At 51.8% G+C, this 17,746-nt stretch overlaps 1 protein-coding gene across 1 annotated transcript; it reads right to left on the reverse strand.

The window, feature by feature from the left end:
* Positions 1–8,911: 8,911 nt before the first annotated feature.
* MDH2 (malate dehydrogenase 2) lies at positions 8,912–17,673 on the reverse strand. The gene is made up of 9 exons (XM_053960813.1): positions 17,521–17,673; positions 15,238–15,406; positions 14,402–14,485; positions 13,344–13,453; positions 12,698–12,823; positions 11,982–12,059; positions 10,765–10,864; positions 10,180–10,331; positions 8,912–9,214 (listed from the first exon to the last, which is right to left on the reverse strand). Exons 1-9 carry the CDS (start codon positions 17,584–17,586, stop codon positions 9,083–9,085), a joined length of 1,017 nt encoding a protein of 338 aa, XP_053816788.1. The 5' UTR covers positions 17,587–17,673; the 3' UTR covers positions 8,912–9,082.
* Positions 17,674–17,746: the final 73 nt, after the last annotated feature.

Below are 17,746 nucleotides of genomic sequence, written 5' to 3' on the forward strand. Positions count from 1 at the left end.
AGAGCCCGTCCTAACAGAGCCCGTCCTTACAGAGCCCGTCCTTACACAGAGCCCGTCCTCACACAGAGCCCGTCCTTACACAGAGCCCGTCCTTACAGAGCCCGTCCTTACACAGAGCCCGTCCTTACAGAGCCCGTCCTTACAGAGCCCGTCCTTACACAGAGCCCGTCCTCACACAGAGCCCGTCCTTACAGAGCCCGTCCTTACACAGAGCCCGTCCTAACAGAGCCCGTCCTTACACAGAGCCCGTCCTCACACAGAGCCCGTCCTTACAGAGCCCGTCCTTACACAGAGCCCGTCCTTACACAGAGCCCGTCCTTACAGAGCCCGTCCTTACAGAGCCCGTCCTCACACAGAGCCCGTCCTAACAGAGCCCGTCCTTACACAGAGCCCGTCCTAACAGAGCCCGTCCTTACAGAGCCCGTCCTTACACAGAGCCCGTCCTAACAGAGCCCGTCCTTACAGAGCCCGTCCTAACAGAGCCCGTCCTCACACAGAGCCCGTCCTTACACAGAGCCCGTCCTTACAGAGCCCGTCCTTACAGAGCCCGTCCTTACACAGAGCCCGTCCTCACACAGAGCCCGTCCTTACACAGAGCCCGTCCTTACAGAGCCCGTCCTTACACAGAGCCCGTCCTTACAGAGCCCGTCCTAACAGAGCCCGTCCTTACAGAGCCCGTCCTTACACAGAGCCCGTCCTCACACAGAGCCCGTCCTAACAGAGCCCGTCCTTACACAGAGCCCGTCCTTACAGAGCCCGTCCTTACACAGAGCCCGTCCTTACAGAGCCCGTCCTTACAGAGCCCGTCCTTACACAGAGCCCGTCCTCACACAGAGCCCGTCCTTACAGAGCCCGTCCTTACACAGAGCCCGTCCTCACACAGAGCCCGTCCTTACACAGAGCCCGTCCTTACACAGAGCCCGTCCTTACAGAGCCCGTCCTTACAGAGCCCGTCCTCACACAGAGCCCGTCCTTACAGAGCCCGTCCTTACACAGAGCCCGTCCTAACAGAGCCCGTCCTTACAGAGCCCGTCCTTACAGAGCCCGTCCTTACAGAGCCCTGTCCTCACACAGAGCCCGTCCTTACAGAGCCCTGTCCTCACACAGAGCCCGTCCTTACAGAGCCCTGTCCTTACACAGAGCCCGTCCTTACAGAGCCCTGTCCTCACACAGAGCCCGTCCTTACAGAGCCCTGTCCTTACACAGAGCCCGTCCTTACAGAGCCCGTCCTTACAGAGCCCGTCCTTACACAGAGCCCGTCCTAACAGAGCCCGTCCTTACACAGAGCCCGTCCTAACAGAGCCCGTCCTTACAGAGCCCGTCCTAACAGAGCCCGTCCTTACACAGAGCCCGTCCTCACACAGAGCCCGTCCTTACACAGAGCCCGTCCTTACAGAGCCCGTCCTAACAGAGCCCGTCCTTACAGAGCCCGTCCTTACACAGAGCCCGTCCTCACACAGAGCCCGTCCTCACACAGAGCCCGTCCTTACACAGAGCCCGTCCTTACAGAGCCCGTCCTTACAGAGCCCGTCCTTACACAGAGCCCGTCCTCACACAGAGCCCGTCCTTACAGAGCCCGTCCTTACACAGAGCCCGTCCTAACAGAGCCCGTCCTTACACAGAGCCCGTCCTTACAGAGCCCGTCCTTACAGAGCCCGTCCTCACACAGAGCCCGTCCTTACACAGAGCCCGTCCTTACACAGAGCCCGTCCTTACAGAGCCCGTCCTTACACAGAGCCCGTCCTTACACAGAGCCCGTCCTTACAGAGCCCGTCCTTACAGAGCCCGTCCTTACAGAGCCCGTCCTTACAGAGCCCGTCCTTACATGGAGCCCTTTCCTTACACAGAGCCCGTCCTTACACAGAGCCCGTCCTTACAGAGCCCGTCCTTACACAGAGCCCGTCCTTACAGAGCCCTGTCCTTACACAGAGCCCGTCCTTGCAGAGCCCGTCCTTACAGAGCCCTGTCCTTACACAGAGCCCCCTGTCCTTTCACAGCCCTTTTCATCCCTCCACAGCTCTTCCCCACTGCACAGAGCCCCCTATCCTTCCACAGAGCTCCTCCCCCTGTATCCCATCCCATATCCCACACTGCATCCCATATCCCACACCACACCCTATATCCCATCCCATTCAATATCCCACCCTCCATCCCATCCCATACCCCATCCTAAACCCCATCCTGTATCCCACCCTGCATTTCATCCCATATTCCACCCCCTATCCCATCTCATATCCTACTCTGAATCACATCCCATCCCATATTTCACCCTGAATTTCATCCCACCCTTCACCTCCTCACCATGATGTCCCCAGAGGTCCCCCAGTACCAGCCCAGTGTCCCCAGCCCTGCCCAGTTCCCAGCTGATTCTCCAGTGCTGCCTGGGAGTGCCTGGAACACCCCTACCCTGGCAGGTGTGGGGGCTTTGGGATGGCTGGGGGTTGTGGTGATGCAGGAGGTGTCAGGTCCCCAGTGGGGACACTCCCCAGTGCTGCAGCTCAGGTAATGAGTCCGTGTTAATGAGCCCATAATTAATTTTCATTTCCTTCAGTGATGCCAAGCACTTGCCCTCCTCAGCAAGCAGGAAATGGTGAAACCAGAGAAGAGGGAAAGCTCCCAAACCTCCCCTAAACCACCTCAAAACTGCCCAGTGTGGTCATGGCCAGGGTTTATCTTCCCAAAACACTCTGATTTCACCCTGGCTGCTCGGCCAGGGACACCAAACACATCTGGCTGGGGGCACCTGGTCCCACCCCTGGCTCAGTTTCCCCTGCACTGTCTGGGCTCTGCATCCCCTGTGACCACAGCTCCCTCCTGAATTTGGCTGCAGCTTCCGAAGCAGAGCCCAACAAAAGCACCTGGCCATCACTCCATGGGGGATTTGGCTTCAGAGCAGGATTTGGAAGGGAGTTTCTGCAGAGACAGGGATGGGAAGTCAGAGATGGGGTCTAAAGGGAGCTTTCCTGCGGGCAGCCAAGGCTGGAGAGGCCTGTCCTGGTGGGTGGGGATGTCCCCACAGCTGGTGGCAGCTGGGTGATGCTTTTTCCTGAGGGAGGACAGACCCAGGAACCAAAATGGGAACCAGCCCAAAATCCCTCCATCCCTCACCTTCCTCCCCGTCCCTGTGCACAGGCTGAGGTGGCAGCAGCCGTGGGGACAGGTCCAGCTGGGGGTGCACATGCCCAGATGCAAACAGGGTTGGAGGGCACGAGCATCCTGTTTCCACAAGCATTAAACAACAGTTTGGGGTTGTTTGCTACATCTGCCGAGCAAAACCTGCATCCTGCATCCATTATTCATGTCAGGACTACAGAAACAAGTGGCCATGTGTTGGACCTGCATCTCTATTAAACTCCAGCCAAGCCATGGGGCTGGATTTGGGAGGTGCAGCCCCTGGAGCGCAGCCAGGGCCACTGCTGCCTCCCCCTGCTCCTACCCTTGTCCCTGCCGTGTCCCCCCCAGGGCTGACAGCAGATGTCACCTCCTAGGAGGAGGTGACACCTCCTGCATGGTCAGGACTATTCCTGGTTTAACGCTGGAGGGGGAAATCAGCCCATGACAGGAAAACCCAGCATCGCCAGGGTGAGCCCATGCCCTTTGCAGCACCGTTATCTTCCCAACACCCCGCGGCGTCCGCGGCGCTGAATAATGCATCAGGTCCTGGGAAACAAAGAAACGAGGGATGAAAAAGCAGCACAGGGAGACCCTGGCATGGCAAGGACAGGAGCCCCATGGGGCTTCCTGGTTTTGGTCAGGAGCCAGGGCTTTGTAGCAGGACCACTGCATGGTTTGACCAGCAGCCCGGGAGAACAGCAGTGGGAGATGGAGCATAGCCCAGCCCGGGGCGCAGGAGCCCTGGCACGGGCAGCAAACACAGCCAGAACCACACCTGGAATGGGATGGAGAGAGGCAGTAGCCAGCCAGGTGGGAAAAATTCTAGAAAAGCAGGAGGAAAAAGCTGGCAGGCAGGCGGGCAGGGTGAAGCCATGAGAGCAGTGAGGAGTGATCTGATGGAGAACAAAAGGGGAGAGATGGAAGGAGCAGAAGGGTCGGTAATTGCAGGCAAACAGGCAGAGCCGGCCACGGCTGGGGGGAGAGGAGGGAAATCATCACTTGAAAGAAACCGAGGATTTAGGAAAGAGGAGAAAGAAAAGGTGATAAATAATTAAAGGAGATCAAACGAGGCAGGCAGCAGAACAGGCCTAATTGCAAGGATTTGCGCTGAGGTTCGACATCTCCAGCAGCCTCCTCCTGACGCAGAAGAAAGGGCGGCCGGGAGCGGCGGTGCCGTGCGGGAACGTGCTGCTGGCACGGCACAGGCAGGAGCCCCTGATCAAAGCCTGGCGCTGGCTTTCATGGTGCTCAACAACCTCGACGAGGCAGGGGGGGAAAGAAAATACCCGAAAAGGGCGGGGGGGGGGGGGGGGGGGGGAAGTGAAGGTATGAAGGGGAAGGGGCTGGGGCACCACGATCCCGTGAGAGCCCAGGATAGGATGGGGACAGGGCACAGGGACAGCCCCACACGTGCCCAGGGTGACCTTGGGCCGTTCCATCCTGGCCCGGCGGCTGGAGGCTCCCATCGATTCGGGCTTGACCATGTGGCCACGTGGCCCAGCTCAGTGCTGGGGTGGGTTTGCTGGGTTTCCTGCTTCCTCAGGGTTCCCTAACCCTCCTAGCCCTTGGCAGGGGTTTTTCTTCCCTGTGGATTTATCGGGTCACTCTTTGAAGCCCTGGGAAATGTTCTGTACCCGTGCTGTGCTGCAGCAAGGAGATGTCCACCTCCTGTGCCCACCTCCCTCAGCTCATCCAGGAGCTCCTGCCTGCTGCTTTCCTTGCCACCTCCTTACTCAGAGGTAACAAGTCCAGGAACAAAGAACACAATCCAGAGTTGCCCTTCCGGCCTGGAAGTATCACTGAGCAGTCATTCATCACCAGAGCCACCCTTTGCTTTTACAAACCCAAAGGGCAAACCCTCCCAGAGCATCACCCAGCATGGGAGAAGCAGAGACCTGCCACTGTCCCGGAGTCCCCAGCTGCATCCTGCCCCACAGTCTCATCTGTGACTGCATCCACTCTGTCCCAGTGTCCCACAGAGTCCCTGCAGGCAGCAGGTGCCAGGGACGGGCAGTGTGGTGGCAGAGCTCAGCTTGAGCGTGCTAACCTCTCCTAACAGGCAATCAAATCCCTGCCCCGGCAGGACTCCCTGCATATTAATTGCACTGCGTTATCCAGCCATCTGTTCCCACAGCCAGGAAAAGAGCAGTCCCTTTGGTCTCCTTTATTAACAGGTTTCCCTGTAAATGCAAACAAACCCTCCCGCCTCAGCGCCGCTCTCCAGCTCTGCTTTGAGGCACCCAGGAGGGAAATGGGAGCTCTCAGGCATTGCAGTAAGTCAAGAGCAGGGAATGCAAAGGTGGTGATTTCACACTGCCTGTGGCCAGGCGGGAGAGCCAGGGGAGGAGGAGAGCTCTGTGCAAAGCCAAATCCGCAGCTCAGATGGTTTGTGATGCTCCTGCTCATGTTAAAACCCTTTGCCCTTGCCTTGTGAGGAAAGGGGGAAGCTGAGCTGGCTGTGGGGGAGATCTGCCTGTGCCCCCAGCTACACCCAGCCATCCTCGGGGTGTATTTCCACCTCTCCTTTCCCCATTCCTGGGCAGAGGATGTGCTGCCTGCTCTGAACTGCCAGCCCCAGTATGTGAGGCTGAGCACAGGGTACCCCAGGGTTGGTGGTGCACATGCTGGGCTGCCCAAGGGAGGGAAAGGGCAGCAACATCTCTCTGTCCTGGCAGCTTTTGTGCAGAGAAATCACTGGACATTGTGAATTTCAGAGAGGGCTCCTGAGAGAGGGCAATAGTTACCCAGCACCTTTCTGAAGTACCTCCAGCTGCCCCTTCAGTCCTTCCAGTCTTGCTCTTTTGCTGGAGCTGGGAAGTCAGCCAGCTTTGGCAAGGCAGAGGCTGCACTAAACTGTTGTTCTGTCTTCTGCTTCTCCTAAATATCATCAAAATGCCATGGATTGTCCTTAGGCTCAGCCACACCTGCTACAGCTGTACCAGCCTTAGCCCAAGGAAAGTGGCTGCTGGCAGCTCTCAGCACCCAGAGCCCCCCAGGGTGAGCTGGGGCTCAGGGTGGGAGGTTTGTACCCCCACACCAAAGCACTGGCCCTTGCACAGAGCCAGGAAGGGAAAACAGATTTCCCAGGAATAACAGACATAGGTCTGCCAGCCTGCTCCTGCCATCCCACCTGAAGCCCCCCAGGACAACGATGATCAGGATGAGGTCTGAGTTACACCATTCAGCATTTGCTTTTCTCCTTGTTCTATCCTTTCCTGCATTTAACATGCTGCTGCAGCAGGACAGGAGCAGCAGGTGGGCTCGAGTGACCTGACATATGGCCATCTGGAGAATCTTTATTAATTACTCTCCACACACATCTCCTCTGTATCTTGACATCTGTGCTCCGGTGCAGGGCTGGGCTGCCCGAGGAGGTGGCAGCTCCATGTGCAGAAATGATGCTGCAGGGGAAGAAGTGCTTAGAGACCATCAAGGCAAAAGTCTGCTCAGTAAAAAGGATGAAACCCAAGAGACCTGCACAGGGCAGGTTTCTCACCTCCTCCAGACCTGGTCACTCCCTTCCACAGGAGGTTAACACAAAGGTTGCCAGCACTGGAATGAGTGCTGTGACTCAGCAGGGCAGCCCCGCTGCAGAACTTCGAGGAGAGAGGATGAAGGTCTTGTGGCTCAGAGCCACAGCACCAGGAAACAACTTCCAGGACAGAGTCTTGGCCTATCTGGGTACACCCAGCTGATCCCTACTCCTCCCAGGGAGGGATATGCCCCAGATCCCTTCCTCCTCCAGGGAATCTGCTCAGAGAGAAGCGGTGGGATGACCCACACCTTTACAAACCATCTCCAGTCTCCAGAGGGATTGTTACCCACCACAGCACTGCTCAGCCACGGGGACAGCACAGTGACTGAGCAGGGAACACTGACACAAGCCCGTTTCTCACCTTTAGCCAGTGTCCTTCTGGCCTCTGACTTCATGGCAGAAAGCCACAAAAGGGTGTCCCCTGTCCTTTCCAAAAAGGGAGCAGATCTCCAGCACAAGGAATAGCTGCAACTCCAAAAATGCAGCAAGGGATTGGGGAGAAGAAACAACCCCAAAATCCAGACAGTGCAGGGACTTTGTTTACATTCAGGAGATTTGAAGGAGACCTTGGAGAACGTAAAAATCAGCAGGTGCTGAGACATAATCCTCTTCCACCTCAGCTCCACTTGCCCATGCTGCCCCCGAGTCCCTACTGGTACAAGCAAAGCTTTCTGCTTGTCCAAGCAATTCCCTCAGACTTTGCTGGGTTTGGACTGCTGACACAAGAAAAGATTGAATAACCTAAGCCACACGATGAACCTCAAGTTCTGAAGAGTCTCCAATGCTCAGAAATCTGCTCTATCTGCTGTATTAAAAATAGCAGGACTGGAACAAATGTGTGTTCCTGTCCTGCTGGTTGCAAGGCAAGGCGTTCCCTGCGGCCTCGTGGAGCAGTGGCCCTGGACCACCTGGGCACCCAGGCTGGACACACACCTCTGCAGGGGCACACACACCGTTTTTAACACTCTGTGCTGCCTATTTCAGGTTTGAAATTGCTGACAGGCCTGCAAGACCCCTAGACCCAGTTAGAACAGTCTGCCACATGCTTTCCATTTATTGTTTGGAACATTCTCTGCCACATTTACCAGGTCTGGCCTGTCACTCCTCCTCAGTGTCCTCCAGTTCCGACATCCTCCCCTGCCCCCTCCAACACGATCTTTAATTCTATTAATACCACCTAATAATCACTTTGTTCCAAGCCTGCTGAGTAATGACTGCCAACGCTTCTATTTCATTACTATTCCTGTAAAGAAATCAAGCTTTTAACACGCTGGATTTCTGCAGAGGAGTGACAAGGACTGTGCTTGCTGCCCTCTTTGTCCACATCTTCCACAGGGCAGGAAAAGAACCAGGCACATTATTCTCCATGCATCTACGATAGTCACAACTGTGTGATCTGGTACAGAATGATGAACTAATTAAAATCAAAAAAATAAAACCCAGTTAAGAGAGCTCAGACAAAAAATACACATGGGAGAAAGATAAAAGGCAGTGATCAGAAAGTATCTATGACTTTTAGGTATCTTGTAAGCAACTACCCCATGTTCTCTGGCTCAAACCAACAGTCACCTCAGTTCCTCCAGAGGTGCTGGGCTTTGGCTTTTCCTTCACTCATCAAAATAAAGTCTGTTCAACTTAGAATTCAACCTACACGGATGAGAGCAATTCAAAGCAACAGCGTAAGCAGCGCAGAGCACGGAGGAAGAGTGAATTAATAGCTTCCTTCATTAAAGCTTACCTTCAAAGAAGTCAGCAACAGAACTCGTCATCACCATCTTCTTGCAGACATTTATTTTTATATTCACAAGAGGATGAATGTAAGGGAAATTTATGGAGATGCTAAATCAAGGCTTTTGTTCCTAACTAGAAAGAAGTGGCTCTCAGCAGTTTAATTATTGTCTTAGTGCAGGACTGACATTTCAAGCGCTGTGCTCTTTCACTAACTCCTTTAAAATCAAATTACATAAGAGATTTAGGTAACACAAGGTAACAGAGGTAATGCCACCTCCTGAAAAAACACCTTTTGGATCATTTCACTCAGTTTTCCCTTGTGCAGCCCCTATACCCATCTTGATCTGGTCACACCTGGTTCCCAGCGGCTGTGCTGAACAAGGAGCCCAAACCCAGGCAGCAGCAGAGTTGGGAGTAATCAGTTCCCTCCCCTTTCCAAGGTTATTTCATCCCTGCTGAAACCAATCCCCTCTCGGAGACCTACAGCCTCCACCTTCCAAAGGACAAGCACATCAGGACAACTCCACATGGTACACTGAAAAAATGAGGCTGTTTTATTGATGATTAGACTCTGCACTGGCAACAAGCATCAAGGTAATACAGACTGACTTCAACCAAAGCATGAGCTTTGAATCAGAAGTCGAAAAGTGACATGATGCCTTAATAAATTAAGGAAGTTAATTCCTCTCTGTTATCAAGTCTTCACTTGAAGTTCTTTGCAAATTCCTCTCCTTTCTTAATAGAACCCTTCAGCTCAGACATGGCCGCAGCAACCATCTTCTCTTCAAAGGGGGAGAGCTTGCCAAGGCCTAGGTTCTTCTCAATTCCTTTTTTCTGAGGGGAAAGAGGATTTAAGGATTAACCATTCATTGAATGACCTAAAGAGTAGCTTAACAGCTCTGACTAAGTATTACCCAGCTGAGACAGAGACCCAGCCTGGCACCTGTGTCATCTCTAGTCTGCCAACCCTGTGCTTCCTGGAAAGAAGCCTCTTACAATCTGTGGCAACTTCTAGAGCCCTCACTAACTTCTCATTCACTTCTCGTTCACACGTGTGAAACCAGAAGCCAACCCAGCAGCTCCTTCAAGAGGAGACTGACACCAACTGATCCTTCCTAACTCCACACCCGCCATCTGGCAAGAGGATCTCCTCTGGTGAATGCCCTCTGCTTGCCATCTCAAACGGCCTCAGAGTGGCACTCCCAGGTGTTCAAGATGTTGACATTCCCCCTTAATATCCCCCTGCTTCCATCCCCTCACCAGCCTGCCCTTAAGACAGCAAACACCACCCTTTGCAGCCCAGCAGCCATGACAAGGCTGCAGCATCAGCTTTCCACTCCCCCAGGGTATGGGTGACAAAAGGAGCACTGCTTTCAGAGTTCAGCAGAGGTCCTGAAAAAAAGCTATTAATCCTAATCCATGCTGTAGATCCCCATGTGCCTCAGTTTCTGAGGATTTGCTTGTAGCAGATCAAGCTGAGGAGACAGGATTGCTGACTCTGTTTAATCATATGAAAGCCCAGAGTAAACAGGCCTGACTTGAGGCAAATGTGACCTCTTAAGCCAAGTCTGAACCTCTGGTTACTCAGTGACCTGCAGTCCAAGAGCAGATAAAAGCAGCTGCATCCTTGTCAAGCTGAGCTATGTGCCTAAGTACCACATCCAAACACTGCAGATTCTTAAAGACACACTCAGCTGTTAACTCCAGCAATAGCAGGCACTCAGCTAAACTGAAACCACTGAGTAAAACCCACATGACACAACCATAGCTGCTGTTTGTAAGGCTGTATTAGTACATACCCCCAGTTGCAGCGGTGTAGAGAAGTATGGGACCTCTGTCACGTCCGATCGAACAAAGGCACATTCAACAACCCCCTGCTTTCCACTCATGGCATCCAACAGGGAGAACACAAACCGAGCACCAGCATAGGCCATAGACAAGGTGGCAGATCCTGGAAGAGTTAAACCACTTTCAGAACAGATCACATTGAAATTTGATCCTTCCTTTAGCATCAAAGGTTTCCATACCAGTGTGTTGTCAGAGCAGCAATAATGCAGTGTCATTGACTTCAAGCTCATGGCCAGTTAGATAAAGCAGCAGCTTCTGGCCAGCTACATGTATCTAATTAACCAGATTTATAAAAGAAACAGCTTAATTTGACAGAAAAGATTCTTTCAACGCCATAGGTGGTGTGGGATCAGATAATATTTAGTCTTACATACTGAGCTGTTTCTAGTAGCACAGCCCAGGCAGCAGCTGACAGAGAAGAGCAGTGAGACTGACAACCAGCAGTTCATAGCCTGTAAATAAGATTAAGCTGCAGAGGAGTGCAGCCCTACAGACAGACAACAAGAATTACTTGGGAGCTTTACTCAAGAACCCACCTGCTCCTGCTTTAGCTTGGACAACTTCAGTCCCAGCTTCTTGAATTCTTGCTGTAAGCTTCTCCAGCTGATCCTGAGGAAACTCCACTTTTGGTGTGCACTGGATGGGAAAAAAGAAGTTAATACCAATACCAGAACCCCTTCAGATTCAGCATAAAGCACACAATACTTTTTGTACCATTGCAGTTGTTAACAACAGCTCTCAATTGGGCAAAATGGGTTTCCCCAGCTCACAGCTTGTGTTACACTGACCAACAGCAAAAGTCATCAGAGCTGGGGTTACTGCATGGCCAGGAACAGGAACCCAGCCATGCCCAGCTTCCTCAGGGACAAACCACAGCTTCACAGCCAAACCAGGGCTTGCCATGGCTCCTCATTACTGTGTAGCCCTGTACACTACAGATACCCTCCAAGCATTAGGAATTTCAGAAAGTCATCTTGTAAATATTTGGGTCACTGTGGCATTATGGAAGTTGAGCCTTATGAAAGATCCAGTTTCCCAGCAGTATTCAGGAAATCACTGAACCTTCAGATACAGCTACACCAGTAGCTTAAGCACAGTTGTGTCTGTCCCAATGGACTGTTTAACTAAAGCACCACTCTGCATTCAGCTGCTCCAAAGCCCTTGCTCTTATTCCCAAGAAAATCCTTCTGTAAAGGATACTTTATTCCCCACTTAGGGCACAGCTTTTCTCCCTTTGTTAGAGTGCTCCTTGGCCACATCCCAGCATCTCCCCACGAGACTGCACCTGCTTTAGAACTGCATTTCAGCCTGGCTGAAGGGCCAGACTGCCAGTCATGGCTGGAACAGGCCTCCCTGCACAGCCTGAGCTGTGCCTGTCAATGCTTGTGCTTCAAGCAGGGTTTCCAGTCCATCATGGCAAAATCAATTCAATTTTTCTCCTGAAGCCAGGTATTCCTGTCATGAGATACCTGTCACAAACAGTGCCAGGACACCTAAACACCCACACTACCCCTCAGTTCTTATCCCAAACTCCTTTAGAGGAAAACTGGAATTTCTGCCCAGAGGGGGTCAGATTTAGATTGTTGCCTTCCATCCCATCCTGCATCCCATCCCAGAAGGAAAGCAGCCATGAGAGCAGGGAAGACTCTCTGTGCCCTATCCTAGCACATTTCCTGCCATCACAGAAGCACTTCATATCAACCCTAACATGCTGATGAGTGTGCTGCCACACACACCTGTCACCCTGACTCACCTGGGAGATCAGAGGGATGATGGTCTTCCCAGCATGGCCACCAATAACCGGAACAGTTACTCGAGCTGGATCCAAGCCCTAAAGGAAACATGAAACTTTCCAGCTTCTGAAGCACACGAGCAAGAAAAACAAGTGACTTCACTCTCTGCCCTGGGTATCAGGACACGCAGGGCAGGAGTTCCAGAGGCAGCTGCATTCCAGGGACAAAGCCACATCTACGGAGCGGAACTCTGGGTTACTCTGATCACTTCATACAGTCACAGGATATTATTACTGCAGGGCTGGATAAAGAGCAGCACAACATAAACACCACCAGGGCTATTAAGAGCAGTAACCTGCTACAGCTCCTGATACTTTGCAGAGTATCCTGTGACACACAGCACAGAGTTTGACTTGCAAACACACACCACAACTCAAGCCTCTCCTCTGGTTGCATGGCAGGCTTGGGAATGCCAAAGGAATTAAGGCCAACACGTAGCTCACTTGCAGGGCACAGCTATGAAAAGGAAAGGTCAAAGTCTCTTGAAACACATTTTGCAAGAAACCTTATCTTCAGGCTCCTCTAAATAAGGGAGACAGGGAATCATTGCCTTTGCCTCTAGCTGCACAGAAATCTGAGCTCCTTTGGCTCTCTGCAGTGATTTTGGAAGCACTTCTTTATAGATTGATGATCAAAGCAGGCAGTATCCCTCCCCCTGCATGTAACCATGACCTGCCTTTAGTTCAGCCACAAAAGTATTCGCTCTGACGATGTCCAGTGTTGTAACACCAAAGATTTTGTTGGGATTATACACACCGTGCTTCTTGAAGACTTCTGAAGTTATTGGGATGGTTGAATTTACCTACAAGCAAGAAGAGGCAAGCACTGATTAAAAGCAGTTTAATAACGAAGACAATTCATGAACTTAACAGGCCAATTAACCACCTGAACTATACTTCCAATTTGGAATCAACTGTAGCCAATTACCTTAATGTCTAAATTGAAGAGCAATTTAGAGTCAGGCAGGAATAAAAATCATTAATTTTAAATAACCATTAAGACAATAAATTTGCTCATTTCCATTACAAAGGCTCCTCCCTTAGTGAGCTAAGGTTTTTATCCCAGCTAATACACCAGCTTGCATTATAACCAGTCACAGAGACTTGGAGATATTAAGCACTTTTACATCCAAGTTTTCTCTGAATTAAATACAGCCAAGAAAAATGGGTTAGTAGAACCAGGCTTTTCTGCAAATACACCGCAGACTTTAAAGATACTGGTCAAAATTAGTAAGAATTTGGATTACTCTAGTATTTGGTATACTCAGTCTGAATTTGGTGAGGTTTTTCCTCTACATTCCAAGGTCTTCAGAAAACACTTACTGGGTTAGAAATAATACAGATCATGGCTTCTGGACAGTGTTTTGCACAGGCAGTTGTCAAAGAGGCAACAATGCTGGCATTGGTGTTGAACAGATCGTCACGGGTCATACCTAAAACACAGCCAGGGCAGGATTCTAAGTTACCCACAGTTACCATCACAGGCAGAAAATCCAATCAAAATCCAATATTCTGTTCTGCACAGACACATATCAGCCTCTGGTTTCACAGATCAAGAACAAATTCTCCACTTGCACTAATGAATTGGCTCCACAGGTAACTCCTCTCACCAATAAAGAGATCAGCCCTTTCCAGGAGCAACCAGCCCAACTGTCCATTTCAGAACCCACTTCACTGAGGCTGCCTGAAGAACACTGTGACCACACAACCCACACCAGTGGTGCTCAGAGCTGCACAACTGCTCCCAGGATGAATTCTCCTCCCTCTTTTAAGTCACTTCCACAACTACAGTTTAAATGACAACTGCTGTGTGCAAAATATTGCTGGTTGTGTAAGTGCCACCCCCCATTTCTATTGCAGCAACTACTTTAACCATGAAAAACGAAGATTTAGGAAGAGCTAGGCATTAAAGTCTAGAATTTTGTTATGTTCCTAATAGGATATTGAAAAATAGAGTGGAAATGGAGCAGGTCAGAAACATTCTAGGAAGGCTTAACAGCATTTCTTTGGAGATGCCCCAAGAAGTTGCTGTACAACTGACACAAAAGAAAATGGGTTATTTCTCTTCTGCTGAGAAATGAAACAAAGAACCAGTTTTTATTCCTTGAGCACTGATCTGGGACAAGAAACACTAAGGGAGGTTTAGGATCACTTGCATGAAAAGCCTCTGCAGCTCAGGCCTGAGTGGGAACTCCAGAAATCAGTTTAGCCCGTTTCAGAAGGGACAGTGTAAGAGAGGCTGAATGGGCTGCCTGATACCACAAGGAGCTCTGGGGCAGGGGCATGAACAGACCACTTACACCTCAGAGTTCTGCTCTGATCAGCAGAACTGCAGAGATGCACTTCAAAGCAGCCCTGGGGCCTTCCAACAAAGAACCTACCTGGTTTTCTTGGGACTCCCGCTGGAATAACAACAACATCACAGCCCTTCAGGCATTCTGGCAACTGCTCAGGTCCCATGAAGCCTGAAATGGAAGACTTTCAGGCATTATGGTTTTGACAGTTATTAAATAGGTGACACTTTGAAGTATAAAATCATGCCCAGAGGCATCAAGTATTTTTTAAAATTTTAAACTTCAATTTAGACTTAATGTTGAAAAGCAAAGGAACACAATTATGGATGGACACCATTTGATGTTTTATCCTTGTTTCAAAACTTACAGAATGAGAGTGGTGAGAATCTCACATTCACCTGTTTCCAAACTCTTAGTTCCTCCTGCTATGTCTATTTACTCTCCAAAAGCATTGGCACTAGAGTCAGTGCCCCCAAAGAACTGCAGACTGGCACATTCATGTAAAATGTCACCTTTTGGTGATCTTCAGATAAAAGAAAGATGAGCAGATTAAGTTTTGATTTCATCAGAATCTAAGAGAGAAGAAGCACATGGATTTCATGGGGACATCCAGGGAATGTTAAACCCATTTTTAGTCAAACTTTTAAATTCAACACTCTGAGATAATTTCACTGAATGTTTCCTGCCAGACGTCACAAATTTCCCTTCAACAGTGCAACCACAGCCCATATTTATCTCCATTCACGTCAATCTAATCAGCTAAACCTTAATTAATCTTTCACCTCTTGAGGAAAAAGCTACTTAAATTGATACTGGGCTTCAGGATTGTGGGTGAAGCTTTCCCCTCACAAGCAATGGGCATTCAGGGTCAGAGCCACCCCTCTGGGAGGATCCCTTTGGAACTGAGGCCATTCCCAGGGTACCTTTGACATTGGCTTTGGTCTCGATGTGGCTGAGGTCGGCTGCCACGCCTGGAGTGTGAGCGATGTCGTAGAGGCTGAGCTTGCTCACCAGAGGGCTGTTCTTCAGCAGCAGGGACAGGGGCTGCCCGATGCCCCCCGAGGCCCCCAGCACTGCCACCTTGGCATTGTTCTGTGCAAAACAGACAACAAACACGTTGTAGAGCTGTTCTGGCAGTCACCCCCCAGCAGTGACCTTGGGGATTTCACCACTCTTTCTTTGCTTTTAGTTCTGCTTCTCATTTTTTTTTTACCAAGCACTGTGCAAACTAGATAGTCTAAGCCTACAGAAGATTACCCTCACAGCAGCCCCCAGAGATCCCTCAGGCTTATTGGTAGGACAGGTTGGAGGAAATGGTTACCTGTGAACTGAAGCTCAAAAGGGAAGCAAGGCTAGGACAAAGGAACACAAGGGATCACCCTTCTCCCAACAAAAATGCCTGCCTGAGACTAATACCTGCCACTCTGTGGGCCCAGGCCTGATTTAGAGTCAATCTGGTTTGTAGTTTTTCCAGTATCAAAAAAATACACCTTCCATTTGGCCAATCAATACATTTAATGGACTATAAGAAACGTAATAACCACTACATGTATGTGAAGAAAATGCTTACACCTGATATAAATCCAAAATAGCAGCTGCAGATTGAGGACTGAGAATATTAAGTGACAACACTTTCCAGCTTTGATCACGTGGCTGAGAATCAAGTAAAATCAACTCTGCTTGGTTGCCCCGTGGACCAATTTTATCCTCACTCAGGTACTGACTGGCAGGGTGTAATTTCTCTCACCAATGCCTGTTTGCAAAGTGCTTCTCCACAAGAGGAAAGCTCCTTCCAGGGGCCAGAAAAACTTTAAAGTGCAACACTGCCAAAGTGATGGAAAACTACTGTGGAGATGTAATAAGCAATTACTGCTGAGAAATCCATTCTTTATCACAATCTTACCAGATAAAAGCCATAATAGCTCCATGTCCCCTCACCAACAGCTTAATTACTGTGCTATGACAGGAAATAATCTACCCAAGAACTGGACCAGATAAACCTCAGCCCAGTTTTCTTGCTATGGTAACGAATATAATTTTGCATAAAATTCTATAAGAGGAAGCAAAGTCTGGAGTGAGTCACTGCTGAGCCCCATCTGTGACCGAGCTGACACCGTGGGGTCAAAATCTCACTGCTAATAAATACAGTTTCCATGAAAAGACTTAGACAAGGTTCTCCTATACAACACATATTTACAGCTGCAATAATCAGTCTTTTACATCCCACCCGGCCTGTTAACACTGGATAGAGGTCAGTCTCTACCCGTGCAGCCACAGCAGCAGTGGTCTGGAGCCAGCACAGTGGATTTTGGCACACGAAGGATTACTGCTAAACCAACCACCAGCTTTAGTTCTTAACACCTCCCGAACGCAGGGGCATTTTTGCACTAGAAGGAGGAAGCAGCAAACCCATCACCCTCTGCACACCGTCAGAGAGAGGAAGTTCATACAGGATTATCGCACTCGCAGCCTGGCTGCAGCAGGGTGGGAGCTGCTGGGCCGAGACCCGCAGGGCCACGGTGCTGCCACCGGGCCCAGCCCGGCACACCCAGCACCGAGACCCCCGAGCCACGCTCCGCAACCTCCCCGCGCCCCCTCCCCGCCTCAGGCACCGTCACACGCTCCCAGCGCCGCTCCGAGGAGTTCCAGGCTACGCCCGAGCCCTGCAGCCCCCTCACTGCGGAGCTCCCGGGCTCCGCAGTCCCCTCATGGAGGCCCCGGGCTCCTTCCCGGACCCGCAGCCCCTCAGTGGGGACATGGAGCCCTCCCCGGGCTCCCCCCCGAGCCCCGCAGCCCCGCTCCGAGGAGGGGTCCGGGCTCCCCCCGAGCCCCGCTCCGAGGAGGGGTCCGGGCTCCCCGGAGCCCCCGCAGTCCCTCACCGAGGAGACTCAGGGTTCCACAGCCGAGGAGCACCGGGGCTGCTTCCCGACCCCGCAGCCCCCTCACCGAGGGCCTGCGTTCCCCCCGAGCCCCGCAGCAGGAACTGTGTCCAATGCCGGCCCTGCAGGCCCAGAACGGAGAACAGCCAGGCCTGCATCCCCGCCCTGCACCCCTTCACCGGGCAGCGCCTGTGCTCCACAGCCCCTTCGCCGAGCAGCACCGGGGCTCCTCCCCGCCTTCCCCCCGAGCTCCGCAGCAGCGCCAGAACGGAGGGGGAAGCGCGGGGCCTGGCGCCGAGGCGCGGTGCCGGCTTGCGGGCGCTGTACCTGTGCGGAGGTGGCGATGCCGCGGCGCAGGGCGGTGGCGGTGGCGGTGCTGAGGCGGGACAGCATGGCGGGCACGGCGGGCGCGAGCGGCGGCGGCGGCGGCGCGAGCGGTGACTCCAACGACCTCCAGAGCCCGCGCGGCGCCTGCGCGGCCCCGCCCGCCGCTCTCGCGAGACTGCCGCCCGCGGCGGGAAGGGGCGGGCGGGGGAAAGTCTCGCGAGACCCC

Source organism: Vidua chalybeata, chromosome 20, assembly GCF_026979565.1.
Source record: "Vidua chalybeata isolate OUT-0048 chromosome 20, bVidCha1 merged haplotype, whole genome shotgun sequence".
Lineage (NCBI taxonomy): Eukaryota > Metazoa > Chordata > Aves > Passeriformes > Viduidae > Vidua > Vidua chalybeata.